Raw genomic sequence first — 13,423 nt, forward strand, 5'->3', positions numbered from 1 at the left:
TCCAACAGAGCTGATTGACCCCGTCACCCAGGACCCCTCCCTGGAGGAATCACCTGAGGACGAGGTTCAGCGGACCGAGGCGGCAAACTCTCAAACCAGACTGTTACCAAACCGGCCTCCACCAGGAGCTTCGAGGTACAACCTGAGAGGTAGGACTGTGCCAGCAAAGACCTACAGGTGAGCCTGGCGCCCCGTAGCTCTCACAAAGGGGAATCCATTCCAGTATTGAGTGAACTAAGAGACTACGAAATCTCGAAGAGTGCCTGCAGAGGCAAGCCAAACAATACTAGCTGATTAAGCTAGTTAAAGAGACTGCTTTGCTAGTTGCTAGCTAATTACTATATTATTATTATTATCCTTCTACTTTAGAGACTTAAGATACTATAATAAGATGGGGATTGTTTTCCTTCTTTTAGTAGTCAGAATAGCCTTAGTATATAGCTTTCCCCACCCTTATCGGGAAGCCCTGCAGAAGATTGTGTCCCTCACCAATGCAAGTGACTGTTGGATATGTGAACAGCTCATAAAAGGCTCTGAAGGCCTTTTACCATTACAGTTTATCCCAACTCCTGCCTCTTTGTGGACCAGACCCCTAAAATTGAGATTTACTGGTAGTCAGTACTCTACAGGAGAGCGGGAGTGGGTAGATGCCCAGAATGATAACGCTGTACCAGGAATACATAGTCATGGGGAAAACAGGCAGATTTGGCATAAAAATCTGATTGCCTCAGGGATTCCCCTTACTCAAGCATTACATCCATCAGGAACTATGTTTCCATTGTGTTTTGAAAGCAATATTGGCACTGGTAAAGATCTGGGGGTGAATGGGCAGTGGATCATTTACCCAACTGATAAAGAAAACCTCCCTCTAAGATAAGAATTCATCCCAGCAAAAGAAGAATACCTAAGAATGTCCAGAATAAACTTTGAGTAATACTCCAATAGGAGTATTAAAGGGGGGAATTGTGGGGAAAATCCAATAACTCCAATTGTGTCTAAAGGGGGGACTGTGCAGGAAATCAAAACTCTCTAAAGAAAACTGCTGTAAGGGTTAAAAGTTTTCCAGGCCTCTCTCCCTGTAACAGAGAGAAATCAAATTAGCTCTAATCAAGACCCTTACAATGCCTCCCATCTCAAGTTCATGGATATTCCTAGTCTGTCACAATTTGTCATGTAAACCCTTATCTTTGTCACAGTTTGCCTTGTAGACTTCTCCACTCCACATTCTCATGGCTTTGTTCTGTAAAACTTACTTCTAGCACTCCTGGGGTGAACAGAAGCCTCAGAGTACTTCTGCTGAGACTTTGATATGTTAAAGAAAAACAATCCACAACTGAGCTGTCTGAACATACTGTATAAAAAATCCCTGAATCTGTCTGTCAGGGCTGCTTCACTCTTGGTGTGACAGCCTGCATGCACGCATCATAAAGTTTTCTCTTCTAGGTTTCTCTCCTGCCTCACTGATTTGACCTCCGGCCTCGGACCCTTCTGGGGGCTCTGTACCCCAGGGGAGCGAGATTTCCCCCTCAGGTGGCAGAGACGGGCCAGGGAACCAGCCTCCCCCGGGGAAGCTTCTCCCCCCTACCCCACGTCCAGGCTGTTAGTGCTTGAGGGGCTCACGTTGGATAGCTGGGGGGTGAGGTCTCAGTACAGAGCCGCCCCCAGCCTGGGGACAGGCCCTGCTGTGTGACTGCCTGAGGCTGGGAGCAGCTGGAAGGGAGCCTTGAGCCTGGCTCTGCCACGTCCCAGCCGGGGGCTCTAACCAGGGGGTGGGAGTCATGCTGCAGGTGAAATCACCAAACCCCCCTCCCCCTACCCACTGCATGTGGGGTGAGGCAGGTGCCTGCCTCATTCTGGCAAGAAATGCCTCAGGTGCCTGAGCCACCCGACCCCGGCACTGGGTTCCCGCGGGTGGATTGCTAAGCAGGGACTGGCGCCCCCTGCAGGCCAGACTCAGGCACCGTCCTGTGAGAGGGGCGTGGCTTAGTGCACCCCTCCCCTCCTGTCAGCATCTCCCCTGGCTGGCTTAGACGGCTCCCGGGGCCCTGCCTGCTGAGCTGGCTTTTGTGTGTGTGACACCCGCGTGTTGCTTAGGGAGTTTAAGCCCCTAACTCAGCTGTGCAGGTCACAGTCTCTTCCTGGGATTTTCTAGTGGCCTAAAAATTAGTCCCCATGACACTCAGCATTGTAACTCCTGGGACCCTTCCTGGATTGCACCTTGTGCACCAGCTACCTCCCCGCAGAGCCCCGTGGAGGAGCTGCTGGTTGACAAGGTGTGGGCAGGACAGAGGAGCCCAGGCTGGGCAGGAACACAGCGCAGCAAACCCCAAACTCTCCTCCTAGGGGTGGGATATTCCCTGTGGGCACTCCGGGGACGCACCCCCCTCAGGCAGCAAATCCCTGGCCTCTGCCTCCAGGAGCTGCAGCCTGGACAGTGAAGTAGCACAAACAAGAATTGCTTGTCTAGTTTATTTACAGCAAGTCACCGACGCTGGACAGCAAAAGGGCCTGAGAAGGAGGGTTCAAAATCCAGCCTGGAAGGAGATTTTCACCATGTCTCCAGGACTCTCCCTTTAGTCTTGTTTTATTTTAATTTGCATTTTCCTTCTAATCCCATCTGGCTAAACAAACCCTTTTCCTGCCTCCCCCAGGCCTCAGGATTAAAAAATAAAATAATAATAAAAACCCCTCATGCGACTGGCCCAGTGATTTTGAAGGGGATGGTCACCAACCAGTAGAGCTTGGAGGCTCTGACGGGATCCTGACTGGTCTGGCTGGGAGCCTATCAAGTGCTGACACGTCAACTGCCCCTCCCCCTTCTGCCCTGCTGCTCCTGCCCAGAGCCTCAGCGCTGCCCCCGGGAGCCTCCTGCTTGTTGTGCAGGGAGAGGGAGACAGAGGCAGGGGGCGCTGATGTCACGCTGTCCCTCTCCTCCTGTACAGAGTGAGGAGGATGAGACCTCAGCAAAGAGGTACGGAGGGGCGGGGCGGGGTGGGGGTATACTTGGGTTTGAGGTAGCTCCTGGACTGACTTTAATTAAAATACTGATCTTCTGTTTCCAATGGCTGGAGTTGGCTGTGTGAAGGGGTTTGGTCTGTCTACATCCCTCACCCTCTTCCACATTCTGGCTGCATCTAGACTGGCATGATTTTCCGGAAATGCTTTTAATGGAAAAGTTTTCCGTTAAAAGCATTTTCGGAACAGAGCGTCTAGATTGGCAGGACGCTTTTTTGCAAAAGCACTTTTTGCGGAAAAGCGTCCGTGGCCAATCTAGACGCGGTTTTCCGCAAAAAAGCCCCGATGGCCATTTTTGTGATTGGGGCTTTTTTGTGGAAAACAAATCTGAGCTGTCTACACTGGCCCTTTTGCGCAAAAGCTTTGCGGAAAAGGGACTTTTGCCCGAACGGGAGCAGCATAGTATTTCCACAAGAAGCACTGATTTCAGACAGTAGGAAGTCAGTGCTTTTGCGGAAATTCAAGCGGCCAGTGTAGACACCTGGCAATTTTTCCGCAAAAGCAGCTGATTTTCCAAAAAACTGGCCAGTCTAGACAAAGCCCCTGTGTGTGACTGTCAGTGTCACCGGCTCCCCAAGAGTCACAGGGGAAGAAGGTGACTGTGCTCCTGCAGCAGGAGCTCTGGCTGGCAGATGGGTACAAACCACTCCCTGCGTCTGTGGAGCTTCCAGCTTCTTCCCAACCCCTCAGTGATTAATTCAGTGTCCTCCTCCCCTCCTGCCAGCCTGTCCCCTGCCCGACTCTTAGATCTGCCCCCTGCCCAGCCCCCACCTCTGCCTGTCCCCAGCCTGGCTGTTAGTTCTGCCCCCTGCCCAGCCCCCACCTCTGCCTCATCTGCATTCTCAAGGGGTTTTCTCCGTACCCTTCCAATCTCTGGGGCTGGAGGGAGGGAGGGGCAGGAGCTTTCAGGGATCCTAGAAATGAGGAGCCAGAGCTAGGTAGGGGGGAGTCCTCCAGGGTCACAGAGACTGGGGTGTGTGAGGCTAGAGAGGCTGATTTCAGGGACACAGGCTGAGTGGGGATGCTGACCACACCCCCAGCCAGGGTCGGATTCTCTCCCCAGGGAGGGAGCCTGGCGGGAAAGTGAAGATCAGGGCCTCAGAACCAGCATCGATAAATCTCACCTGCCCCCGGTCAAAGTCCAGACAAACACGGATCCTTCTGGGGGGGCTCCAGGGCAGCGGGGTCACAGGGCAGGTGCGAGCCCGGAACTGACTCTCCCCCCACCACTCCACAGCCCAGATCCCCCCCTCAGGGCTCAGGCTGACCTGTCCCTTCCTGCTCACAGACTCTCTGGCCACCCCCACAGCCCAGTGTCGCCCATCCCCCACCTCCATCTCCCAGCAATGTCTCCCCGAGGTGAACCCCTCACGGCCCAGCACACAGGGCCAAGTGTTGAATCTCTCTGGGTTGTCGGGCAGTGGCTGCCATGTGTCTGCCCATCTCACACATTTCCCATCCTCAGACAGGACGAGCAGGGGATTTGCCGTGTCTGGATCCAGAGTCACAGTCACTGGGGAGAGAGAACCAGGGCGTGAGGGGCAGAGCTCAGCCCTGGGGGCAGCAGGAGGGTTCAGTGGGGGGGAGGGCAGAGGAGGCAGGTTGCAGCTTTAACCCCCAGAGGGAAACTTCCTCCCCTGCTGCAGCCTCCACTCCCCGCCCAGGGCACAGAGGGGAGGGAGCAGCGCGGGGGAAGAGCCGCCTCACCCCAGAGAGCAGGGCCTGGGCATTAGTCACCCCCAGGGCAGTGGAGGGTCCAGGGCTCCTCAGGGCAGCCGGGCTCAATGGGGGGAGCCCAGCTCTGGCTTCTGGCCTGGCTGGGGGCAGGGCTCTGTGGAAGGGGAACTGGGGTGGGGTCACTGGGAGGGGCCAGCACAGGGCAGAGGCTGGTGCCCAAGGAGGGGCTGCACTGATCAGCTGCCCCGACACAAAGCGCAGCCCCTGCCTGCAAAGCCCCCTGCCTGCAAACTGAGCCCATAGCAAGTGTGTGTGTGTGTGTGGGGGGGGGTCTGACCATCCCATTTCTAAAGGGGGGCAGGACACGGCCCCTCGTCCTTCTGATCCAGTCCCCTGGGGCGCCTCACCGCTCAGTGGGCAGGTTTGGGGCTCTGCCTGTCGTGGTCGCTGGGGGTTTGGTTGGTGACTTGAGCTACAAGCTCAGGAAGGTGTTTTCAGTCTCCACTTGAAACCTCACCCTGTCTGTAAGGACGTCTTGCTCTGTCCAGTGCAGAGGGCAGCGTGTCTGGTGGGGGAAGGGAGAAGAAAGGTGAGATTCCAGGAGTCCATATTGCCCACGACATCCCCAATCCTAACACCCAGACCTGGGTTTTTGTTACAGCAGAGACATTCTTGGATGCATCTACACTGCAGAGAAGATTGAGGCTGCTACTGTCGATCTCCCCAGGTTCAAATTAGCGATCAACTGAAGACTGTGAATCAAACTGAGAGGGGCTTCTGTAGGTGCTGGTAGACCTGCTTTTACAAGGAGTAAGGAAAGTCGGAGGGAGAGTGCTCGTCTCTCCGCTTCCTGCTGTGTGGACAGCGCCAAAAGACCTGGGGATTACAGTGGATAGGAAGCTGGATATGAGGCTACAGGGTGGCCAAGAAGGCTAATGGCATATTAGGTTGCATTAGGAGGTGCATTCCTAGCAGATCTAGAGAAGTGATTATTCCCCTTTATTTGGCTCTGGTGAGGCCACATCTGGAGTAATGTGTCCAATTTGGGGCCCCCTACTATAGAATGCAAATGTAAACATACACTGAGGGATTTGGGCTTGTTTAGCACGCAGAAGAGAATAGTGAGGGGGGATTTGATAGCTGTCTTCAACTTCCTGAAAGGGGGGGGCGGTTCCAAAGAGCTGGAGAGAGACTGTTCTTAATAGTGACAGATGACAGAACAAGAAGTTGTAGTGGGGGAGGTCTAGGTTGGAGATTAGGAAAAACGATTTCCCTAAGAGGGTGGGGAAGCGCTGGGATGGGTTCCCTAGGGAGGGGGTGGAATCTCCATCCCTAGAGATTTTTAAGTCTTGGCTTGACAAAGATTTAGTTGGGGTTGGTCCTGCTTTGAGCAGGTAGCTGGACTCGATGACTCCTGATGTCTCTTCCAGCTCTGTGATTCTATGGTTCTAAGAGCCAAATTAAGCTACTTCGACTTCAGCTAGGCAATTAATGGAGTTAAAAAGGTTTAAAGCCTCCTCCTTTCTCTCTCACTCAGGCCTCTCCCAGCAATAGAACCCACATCCCTGCAGCCTCACAGCCACCCCAGGGCAATCTGTGAAGAGATTCGCTTTCTCCTCAACATCCCTCCCACCCTGCAGACTCCGCTGGGTTTGGCTCATTCACTTCCTGACATTTGTCACAGCCTAGGCCCAGATCCTGCCAAGACTTTGGCCTCAAAGTAACTTCACCCACTTGGGTCCCTTTGACACGAGCGGTTCAGAGTGTGTGAAGTCCTGGCTCTACCTGTGAGCCGTGGGGTCTGTGTACTCAGCGTCTCTGCAGAGAGCAGCACGGAGCTGGGCGTGTTTCTGTCTGTGTGTCGGCCATTTTGTGCTCTAACAGTTGCTGTTATTACAAAGTAGCTTTTGGAACAAATAAGTTTCAATTAATCAACCTGAGTGTCTGGGACTGCAAGTGGGCGCCATTCTCACCTCACAATCAACAGAAGTTTAATCTAATGAGGAACTAAATAACCACCATCGGTCTCTTTCCATGGGCTCAGACGCTTCACTCACTCTCCCCTCCCCGTCCCTTCTCAGTACCTGTGAACTGCCTCAGTGTCTCCGACAGCGCAGTCGTTTGCCGGGAGAAACCCCTGACTCGCTCGTCCAATTCAGGAGAAATCTCCTCTGGCGGCTGGAACGGCCCCGTCTCACACCTGGGGATAGACAACGTCACATGGGGACACTGCACCGAGTGACTCAGTTCCCCAGCTCTGGCCAGTGAGTCGCTGCTCTGCTGGGCCTGGAGTTCGAATCCTCCAGTTCTCCCAGCCCGAGAGCAGAGGTAGCGCAGCCGTTGGCCCTGCAACGTCCCCTCAAAGGTCCCATGAACAGTCTGCAGCTCTGGCCTGGGGAGACCAGCTGGGGGACTAAAGGGGAATTGAGTCTCCACGGACAACTCACCCCTTGGCCTCCAGGCGCTGAGGGGCAGGAGGTTCCCAGGGGAAGGGCTGTAGGAATCTGCCCACTAGGGACTAGACAGAAACACCAGCTCCCCCCTCCCCAGCCCATTCCCACAGGTCTCCAAACTGACCTCAGGTCGGACAGACTCTGGGTCCCTGCTGCCCTGGGCTGAATGTGCCCAGTGCCCAGCAGTGACAGGCCCATGTCCCACCCCACAGCCCTGAGGCAGCCAGTCCCCAGGGAGGTGACAGCTCCAGGAAACACTTGAGCTCAGACTGTGCCCTGAATGGGGAATTCCAGAGTCTGCTGGGCCAGGGGAGAGCCGCAGGCTGACGCTGATCAGAGATTTGTGCCCAGCCTGTGACCTTCCCCTCACATCTGGCTGCAGGGCCCTGGGGAGATGTGGTGCCAACATCAGCTCCAAGCTCTTTCCCTGCGCTGTGCAGTGTGAGGGAAGCGAGAGACACCTACCTGCTCAGGGTGCTTCTCACGTCCTGGAGGAGAGAGAGAAAAGAATCTCAGTCCCATTGGGCACACACAAGGGACTCAGTGAAAGAATTTTGCAAACCTGGGAACAAGGGGCCCTGCCCTGGCCTCAGGAACATGGATCCCCTGAGCGAATGGGGCTTTGCCATCTCTAGTAGCTCTGTGCCTGTGACTCTGCAAAGCACAACAGTCACTCGCATGGCAGCAATGCACCCGCCGAGTTACACCCAGATCTGACAGCTGGACCCCAGCGCTTGTGATTCAGGAGCCTCCCTTCCCTGTGTGAGGAGCTGGGACGTTTCTCCCTCAGTCTCACCTGCAGGAATTCACTCGCTGGCTTCTGACACGTCCCCTCCAGCTCACTGATCTGCTCGCTGAGATGGGAAATCTGTGCGGAGAGTTTCCTGACAGTGTCAGTCTGGAGCCTCCCAGTTTCCTCATCCAACTGCTCCAGCCGGGCCAGCAGGAGTCGCTCTTGTTCCTCCAGGAACTGCTGCAGCTTCTGAAACTCGGCCACAATCTTCTGCCTCTCGGCTTGTGTCTGTTTCTGTATGAAAATGGGGAAAGGGCTGGTCAGGGGCATGGATGGAGCCCGGGGCCCTTTCGTGGGGATCTGAGTGTGCAGCAAAGAGAACTTCTTGGAAAACCCTCAGTTTTCCCTTTGGCCCCTGTGTCCCTCTGAAAGGAAGACCCCCATGTCTGTCATGGGCAGCATCTTTTGTTATCCATGAGCTCTGGGAATTCACATCCAGAGCAGGAGGGGGCAGGACTTAACACCCAGATTCTCTTTAAACTTCTTCATCAATGTGTGGAATATTTTTTCTATGTGCACTGAGGCAAGTGTAAATATGCACCACCAGCTGAAACACCTAGCTGTTGACATTCTGCCAATTGGCTGGGGAGCATCTGAAACTCTCCTGAGCTGCCGCCCAAGCACTCAGTGTACTGGGAACACTGCTTGGCCCCACACTGACACAGATACCCAGGGAGAGGACAGAAGCAAACCCATTAGCAGGAAATGAGCAGACCCAGCAGACAGCCCTTCCCCGGGACATTCAGGTAACTGGAGGAGGATTTATGGGAAAGCCACAAAGGCTGGATATGAACTCATCCCCTGACATGGAACCTCAGGGCCTGTGCAGATATGAATCCAGCAACCCAAGATCATGGCGAAACTGAGGATGTTAACTAGCGATTAATTGACTAGTCAAGTAGTCGATGGAATTTCCATTGACTACTTGACTAGTTGATATACACTTCCCTATTCCTCCTTGTACATTTCAAAGGAGGAATGCAGAATTCTGCATGCAGCCCAGGGCCAGCGGGAAGTCCCGCTGACTCCGGGCTGCGTGTGGGTACCAGCTTTGAAATGCACAAGAATCCCCAGTGGGAGTCAGAGTCCCCGCTGACCCTGGGCTCCATGCTGCACTGCCGCTTTGAAATGTCATGCGGAGCCGGGATCAGCTGGGAAGTCCTCAGCTGACCCCAGGCTCCACATACACTGCACCACACAGCTGAGCCTGGGATCAGCTGTGCAGCGCTGCCCCTTTGAAATGCCAAGCTGGGATCAGCTGTGCAGTGCTGCCCCTTTGAAATGCCAAGCTGGGATCAGCTGTGCAGTGCTGACCCTTTGAACGCCGCCATGGTGTTTCAAAGCAGCAGTGCTGCACAGCTGATCCCAGGCTCAGCTGTGTGGCACTGCCACTTTCAAGTACCCCTTCTTCCCCCCTTTGCTGCCTCTGTCTGATGGGGGGGGGTGGAAATCAACTAGTCAACTGATTATCAGATCAGCATTTGCTGTTTTTACAAAAGCGTGTGGAGCGTCCTAACGTCAAGAGCATTTTTGCGCAAGAAAATGTGCAGCAGATCGGCAGAACAGAGGGCTTTTTGTGGCATAGGTATTCGTCTTTCTACGAGGAATAACTCCTTTTTGTGCAAGAGTTCTTGTGCAAAAAGGTGTGTGTGGATGGGCAACAGGGTTTTTTGTGCAAAAAGTGCTACTGGAAAAAAGCACAGGCTATTCTGTGAGTAGCAATCAGAGCTTTCTTGCGAGAGTGTCCGTGCAGTCTGGATGCTCTCTTGTGCAAAAGCGCATCGCTCTTCCGATGTGCTTTTGCAGGGTGGACGCGTTCTTGCACAAGACGTTTTTGCAAAAGATCCCTTCTGCAAAAATCTTCTTGCGCAGGAAGCCTGCAGTGCAGACATAGCCTAAGTGATGCCAATCCCAGGAGCCACCAGGGTTTAAACAGGGGCTGGGAGCTCAGCCCTGAGGCCTGGGGACTGCGCTGGTAGGACAGAGCTGGGCTAAGCACCAGGGCAAGCCCATTCGTTACAGGGAGGCTCAGAGGAGCAAGAGCATCACTGGGCTGCTGCTCGGTGAAGTGGAGGGAGTGGGGGAGGCTCCACACTCCCTGGAGGGGCAGGGCCTCAGGCGGAAGGGGCAGGGATGGGGACAGTCAGCCCTCAGCACCACATGGAGCGCGCTGAACCATGTCCCCCTCCCTGCCCCCTCACCCCCCTCTCCCGCCCCCGGCAGCCCTCACAGCCACCCAGTGCACTGCAGCAGTGATTTAATCAGCAGACCCCAGGGAAGCTGCCCTTTGTCTCCCCCCCCTCCCCACCGTCTGAGGGCCTGGGGGCCATTTGTCTGCGCAGTCCCAGTTCTGTGGGGCTCTGTCCCTGCCTGGTGGGGACTCAGCCCTGGCCGTGGCTTTGTCTGGTGAGAAAGGGACAGGAGGAGACTGAGGCTGCAGCAGGAGGGGGTGGCACCTCCACACAGAATGACGTAGGCGGGGATGGTCTGACAGAGGCAGGGACAGGCCCACAGAGGCCGACCAAGCGTTGAGGGAGGGCCCAGCAGGCAGGCGTGGGCATGTCCTGTGCTCGGGGGATGGGTCAGTGACTCCCTAATTAAACAGGCTGATTTCTGTTCAGGATGATTGGGGTTTGCCCCAGTCCCTGGTACAGCTCCCGGCAGCAGTGCATTGTGGGAGATTCCCACAGACTGCCTGGTGGGACTAACGGAACCTCGCTGGCTGGTTCGTGCCCAGGTACCCACTGGCACAGGTCAGACCGGCACCGGGCAGCTCCAGCCTGGGGGTAGTTTTGCTCCATCCCAGTCTGATCCCAGTGGTACCTGGCACAATCTGCGCTGCCTGGAGTCCTGCTGTGGGTGGACTCAAGGCACTCGGGGTCCCACATTGCATCCAGTTCAGTGACCTCCTCTAGTGCTGGCCGCAGCATCTGAGTTTAACCCCTCCTGGAGCAGCGCAAGAGTTCAGCATCTCAGTGGGAAACCTTCTATCCCTGCTGGGCCTCGAGCAAGGTGCCTTTCCCACCTAACTGACACATTTCATGATGTGGTTGAGGTGGCAGCATGGCCTACTGGTTAGGACCATGGACTTCATCTGGAGAAACTGGGATTCTGTGCTGAGCTCAGCCACTGACCTACTGGGTGATTAACTCCCTTGCGTTGTGCCTCAGTTCCCCTCTTCACCTTTTGGCTATCTCTAGACTATAAACTGCTCAGGGCATGGACTGTCCCTGGCTGTGTTTTGCATAAAGCCCGGATCTCACATGGGGTCTGTGAGGGCGACTGTGATGCAAATACAAGTAATAAAAACAATCTCTAGTCATCAAATCTGTAACACCAGCCACTTGTAACCCCCCCTTCTCCAGTCTGAAGGCAGCACATTCCCAGAGGCCAGCCTGACATTGATTGGGTTCACCTCCCATTTGATTTCTTTGGTTACAGCCTGTCCCAGGCCAGGCAGGCTTTAGCTGGCTGTTGAGTCGCACGGGGCAAGGGAAGAGTCAGGGAAATTAGCCAGTGACTAAAACCCAGAATAATTCCCTAGCAGACAGGGCAGCAGCTCCCTACCTTGTACTCCTGGGCAGCCTCCACTATGGACAGCGCCGTGTGCATGCGGTGCTTCTGGGACCTGTCACACATCACGCAGATGGGGGCTTGATCCTCCTCACAGAACAGTTTCAGCACCTCCTGATGCTCCTCGCACAGCCAGTCCCCTCCTGCTTCCTTCACTGGTTGGAGGGGTCCCTGCTGCACAGGATCACTGCACTGCAGGCAGGAGGCGGCTGGGCCGGGTCGCTCCCAGCACTGGCTGATGCAGGCCTGGCAGAAATTGTGCCCACACTCCAGAGTGACAGGGGCTGTGAAACCCTCCAGGCAGACAGAACAAGATGCTTCCTCCTGCAGGCTTTGTACAGACTCACTGTGGCCAGTGCTCCTTCTGGTCTGGGGAACAGCATCAGTTTCAATTTCCTGAGCGCAGGCTCTACCTGCCTCCAGCAGCAACGGGCTGTTCCCCTCCCTGGAGCTGACTCAGGCTGTTTCCTGGAAGGGGAAGAGCCAGCAGGAGACACCCCAGCCCTGGAGGCTTTGGTGAGAAACGTCCCACACTCTGGTTGTGGCCCTGGCACCCGCCCTTGTGCTGGTGTGGAGGAGCCCTGGGGCATCACATGGACCCCAGAATCCACCAGGCTGGGCTGATCAGCTCCCAGACCTGTGTGTGTAAGCAGTGAGGATGAGGCTTGTGAAGAATTCATTGTGTTTGATGTGTGATGTTGACAGATAAAGTAACAGTTGATTATTTGTGTGTATCTAGTTACACGCTCCCAGTTGCAGTTTTACCATGTTCAATTTTCACAGCAGTGGGAAAAGATAGGGGGAGGGGCAGGCAATATTTGGTTCAGACAGTTACTATTCAGTGACAAACACTGAGATTCAAACAGTAAATTTTTTATTATTAAACCACAAATTGTTAATGTGACTCTCAAAACAGACTAAGTCAAAGTCCTTCAACCATAAGAAATTCTCAAGCAGCCCGGCTCTTCCTGGGCCTGTGTGGAACTTTCAGTTACTATGATTTTCCCCTCAGTTTGCGAGTGGACAGTGAAATCGAGGTTCGCTGGCATCTGCTCCCTCCAAGCCCAGTGACACCCAATTCTCAGGCCAAACACTTATTCCAGCTGGAATCCATGTTTCCGGGGCCCGATCCTGACGTGCGCTCAGGCTGCTTGGCTCGTTCTAAAGGAGCCTCAGTGTCCATGGCGCTGCCGATGTTAATGACTTTACGGGTCCCGCACAGGAGCGGCCAGGCCGGGTCAGACAAAGGCCCCCCCAGCCCCGTGCCCAGTGCGGGTGCCCCAGGGGGAGGGAACAGAACAGGGATCCCCAGTGACCCGCCCCCTGCGGCCCGTTCCCAGCGTCCTGCAAACAGAGCCGGGGGGGGGGGGGGGGGAGCTGCCTGCCCAGGGCGAGGACCCGCCCCCCCCCCCGCAGGTGAAACGTTCTGGGGCCCGAGCCCGGCCGGGTCCGCGCGCTCCCGCCCCAGTGGCCCGAGAGGCGGGTCCGTGTCTCGGCCGCAGGGGGCAGGAGCCCCGCCCTCAGCGTCTCTGGGCGGCCCCGTCACTCCCGGCCGGACAGCTGGGCCAGAGGAATCCCCGTCACCCAAGCGGGAGAGCAAGGGGCGGGGCAATACACGTCACCGAAGATGCGGCCACGGGGGCGTGACAGCCCGGGGAACCCCTGTCAATCGGAGCGAGAGCAAGGGGCGGAGCAAGAAACGTCACAATGGGGGGCGGGGTCCGTTGGGCTCCTGCTGGGGCCAGTGGCTGACACCGGGAGTGCACGGGGCGATGGAGGAGGAGGGGCAGGGGCTGCACTGCGGCGGGGGAGCTGTAGCGGGGGCCATGGGGCGGAGGGGGTGGAGCTGGAGGGTTCCCTTGGCCCTAGCGCGGGGACCTGAACTCCCCCCCCTCCGGGCCCCCAGCGCAGC

The 13,423-nt window shown here is 55.7% G+C and overlaps 1 protein-coding gene across 1 annotated transcript; it reads right to left on the minus strand.

The window, feature by feature from the left end:
* Positions 1-3,916: 3,916 nt before the first annotated feature.
* On the minus strand, positions 3,917-11,577 carry LOC142820456 (zinc finger protein RFP-like). The gene is made up of 6 exons (XM_075909281.1): positions 11,506-11,577; positions 7,942-8,172; positions 7,611-7,633; positions 6,777-6,892; positions 5,210-5,257; positions 3,917-4,528 (listed from the first exon to the last, which is right to left on the minus strand). Exons 1-6 carry the CDS (start codon positions 11,575-11,577, stop codon positions 4,014-4,016), a joined length of 1,005 nt encoding a protein of 334 aa, XP_075765396.1. The 3' UTR covers positions 3,917-4,013.
* Between the last annotated feature and the right edge of the window lie 1,846 nt (positions 11,578-13,423).

Source organism: Pelodiscus sinensis, chromosome 26 (genome assembly GCF_049634645.1).
Source record: "Pelodiscus sinensis isolate JC-2024 chromosome 26, ASM4963464v1, whole genome shotgun sequence".
NCBI classification, from domain to species: domain Eukaryota; kingdom Metazoa; phylum Chordata; order Testudines; family Trionychidae; genus Pelodiscus; species Pelodiscus sinensis.

Bases quoted from the DNA above. Each gene is read 5' to 3' on its own strand.
- LOC142820456 (XM_075909281.1), bottom strand. From the start codon at position 11,577: ATGTGTGACAGGTCCCAGAAGCACCGCATGCACACGGCGCTGTCCATA. The intron at 8,173-11,505 runs GTAGGGAGCTGC...ATTTTCATACAG, and splicing joins AGGCTGCCCAGGAGTACAAG to AAACAGACACAAGCCGAGAG. The intron at 7,634-7,941 runs GTGAGACTGAGG...TCTCTCCTCCAG, and splicing joins CAGCGAGTGAATTCCTGCAG to GACGTGAGAAGCACCCTGAG.